General features: G+C 43.5%; 1 protein-coding gene across 1 annotated transcript; it reads left to right on the forward strand.

Annotated features, from left to right (window-relative positions):
- Window positions 8–2,734, forward strand: LOC109839530 (CSC1-like protein At4g35870). Its single transcript, XM_020408006.1, has 2 exons — window positions 8–133; window positions 276–2,734. Exon 2 carries the CDS (start codon window positions 420–422, stop codon window positions 2,406–2,408), a length of 1,989 nt encoding a protein of 662 aa, XP_020263595.1. The 5' UTR covers window positions 8–133; window positions 276–419; the 3' UTR covers window positions 2,409–2,734.

Here is a 3,473-nt window from a genome sequence, read left to right on the forward strand (position 1 = left end):
CCACCGCCTTATCCCGGGGCCCACCGCCCTTGCCACCAAGCTCCTCGCAGTCTACCACGCTCACATCGCCCTCCACTGCGGCGCTGACGCCGCCCAATTCCTCCACATCGAGCGCTCCAGCTTCTTCGTCCTCCTCGCCCTCCCACCGCCTTATCCCGGGGCCCACCGCCCTTGCCACCAAGCTCCTCGCAGTCTACCACGCTCACATCGCCCTCCACTGCGGCGCTGACGCCGCCCAATTCCTCCACATCGAGCGCTCCAGCTTCTTCGTCCTCCTCGCCCTCTCTCTTCTTGCTTTAACTGCTGCTCTGCCCCTCAATCTCTACGCAGGCACCGCCGCGATCCTCGACGACTTCGCCAAAACCACGATAACACACATTCCGAAGGGATCGCCCATCCTCTGGGCCCACTTCGTTCTCATGGTGCTCGTGGTGGTGGTCGCTCATTTTGGTATCTCGAAGATGGAAGAGATGTTAAGGCATAAGAGATTTGAGGAGGGGGATGCGGCAAATGCTTCGACTTCCAGCACGGCTTCGCCGACCAATTCGATTGCTTTGTTTAGCATTATGGTGCAGGGGATCCCGAAGGGTTTGGCGGCTGATAAGGCTCCTCTTGAGGAGTATTTTCAGCATAGGTATCCTGGTAAAGTTTATAGAGTGGTTGTTCCTTTTGATTTGTGTACTTTGGAAGATCTTGCTGCGAAGTGGACCAAGACCCAGAATGAGATTTCTTGGTTGGAAGCTCGATTGGATGCTAGGTCTCTGAACACTAATGAAGATGGAGGTGATGACGAGATCGTGCTTGGTGCAAGTGGCGATAATTTTTCTCAAACTTGGAAGAGAAGGTTGAGAGATATGTGGGCGAGACTGCGTGCGAAATTGGGGTTTACTGATGAGGAGAGGCTAAGGAAGTTGCAGAATTTGAGAATGGAATTGGAGAATAAGTTGATGGAGTATAAAGAAGGGCGAGCACCGGGAGCTGGGATTGCTTTTGTGGTGTTTAAAGATGTTTACACGACGAACAAGGCGGTAAAAGATTTCAGGACAGAGAAGAAGAAGAAACCCATTGGTCAGTTCTTTCCTTTGATGGAGCTCCAGCTTGAGAGGAGCCGGTGGAGGGTGGAGCGGGCTCCACCAGCTTCTGATATCTATTGGAGCCATTTGGGTTTGAGCAAGCTCTCCCTTAGGCTCCGTCGAGTTGCTGTTAACACTTGCCTTTTACTTCTGCTCTTGTTCTGTAGCTCGCCACTTGCTTTGATTAGTGCTATGAAGAGTGCTGCTAGGATCATCAATGCAGAGGCCATGGACAGTGCTCAGTCATGGCTAGATTGGTTCGAGGGCTCGAGCTGGCTCGCATCTATAATTCTTCAGTTCTTGCCGAATGTGGTTTTATTCGTGAGCATGTACATAATAATCCCATCTGTCCTGTCTTATTTTTCCAAGTTTGAGAGGCATCTAACTGTTTCTGGAGAGCAACGAGCTGCTATGCTGAAGATGGTTTGCTTCTTTCTCGTGAATCTCATTTTGTTGCGAGCTCTTGTAGAGTCTTCACTGGAAAGTGCTATTCTTGGGATGAAGAGGTGTTACTTGGATGGAGAGGACTGCAAAAGAATCGAACAGTATATGAGTGCGTCGTTTCTTTCGAGATCTTGTCTCTCCTCACTTGCATTTCTCATAACAAGTTCCTTTTTAGGGATATCCTTTGATCTATTGGCTCCTATTCCTTGGATAAAGAAGACCCTAAAAAAGTTTCGGAAAAATGACATGCTACAGTTGGTTCCTGAGCAGAATGAAAATTACATTCCGGAGCAGAGTCAGGATTCTAATAATAATCTTCGGATGCCCCTGATGTCTGAGAGAGAAGACAGTTCGGGTTTGAATGGTATTGAAGCTCAGGATCTTTCAGTTTACCCGATCAATAGGAGCTTCCATGCCCCAAAGCAGACGTTTGATTTCGCACAATACTATGCTTTTAACCTCACGATATTCGCTCTCACCATGATCTATTCGTTATTCGCTCCATTGGTGGTTCCTGTGGGCGCCGTTTACTTTGGGTATCGTTACATTGTGGATAAGTACAATTTCTTATTTGTGTACAGAGTTCGCGGCTTCCCATCTGGCAATGACGGGAAGTTGATGGACAGGGTTCTCTGCATCATGCATTTCTGTGTGGTCTTGTTTCTTCTTGCAATGTTGCTGTTCTTTTCGGTTCAAGGAGACTCGACAAAGCTGCAGGCAATATTTACACTTGGTTTGTTGTTCTGTTATAAAGTGCTTCCTTCCAAGACTGATGTCATTCAGCCATCGATCTTGGAAGGCATGCAAACTGTGGAAAGCTTTGTTGATGGGCCTACTGATTATGAGATCTTTTCACAACCTGAGTTTGATTGGGATATTTTTCAACAATGAGGAAATGGAAATGTGAACCATATTCAGATAAGCGTACTAGTGTCAAACTAAATGCCAGTTATGATAGATAAGTATGCTTGGTTTCATAGAAAATGCACTCTTTTGTAAGAAGGTGACTGCTCATAATTTATTTGGTGTACAATATCATTTTTTTTCTTCTTTGGCATTTTTTTTTGTTCTTTGTTTAATGCTCTGGTATTCAGTGTAGTTCTTCTAAAGTCAAGACTTTAAGCGCAAAAAATAGTTTTAATGTTGACATGTTGTTGCCCATTCGTCACACAATGTTGTATATTCATAATATTCAAGAATGTCTTATCATCCACTTACTTCCATGAATACCTGACTATAATCTTTTGATTCTTTCTTTTTATCAATTGAATTTTGAACAAAGTATTAGGTTGTCGCTCTCAAGAGCAGACAATCCTAGAGCCAAAGGATTTTGACGAAGAAAAGCTGAAGGAGATCTCTTAGAACTGCTTTCAGTCTTTTCAGTTGGGTGCTAAACATTTAATTGGATCAATATCTACGGCATCTAGATGCTTTTGCAGGTCTTCTTTCTATGGTATAATTTTTTTTCTCATCTAACCTAATTGGATTTTCTTTATTTTCATTTTCTTCACTATAATAACTGGACTGATACCAGGCAGCTGCAGTGCTCTATTGAAGACTTTCTTAACTGCAGTTGCCAGACTCAATAGCTCCCATGTTTGTCAAATTATTACCCAAATTTGTGAATAATGTTTAAGATTGCTGGTTAAAGTTACGGTTGGTGCCTGTCCAAAATTTGGCTTATCCAGAGTTGAACAAGTTAACAGTTTAGGTATCAATGATACAAAATCAAATGCCATAGTCTGGTGTCTTCGTACATGCTGCTTTTTTCATTTATTTAATTTTACAATGCAGATGTAAACATTGAGATGAAGTGCCTGGTTCAAACACCAACTATAAGATATGTGTTGTTCATAAATTATACCCTTAGTTCTGGAAATTGTTTGGGTATTTGTTCTCATTTTGATTAACTAGCATACACTCTTCGGCAATATATTACAACCACAATTCTATAGG

The sequence above is a fragment of the Asparagus officinalis genome, chromosome 4, assembly GCF_001876935.1.
Source record: "Asparagus officinalis chromosome 4, Aspof.V1, whole genome shotgun sequence".
Taxonomy (NCBI): Eukaryota; Viridiplantae; Streptophyta; class Magnoliopsida; order Asparagales; family Asparagaceae; genus Asparagus; species Asparagus officinalis.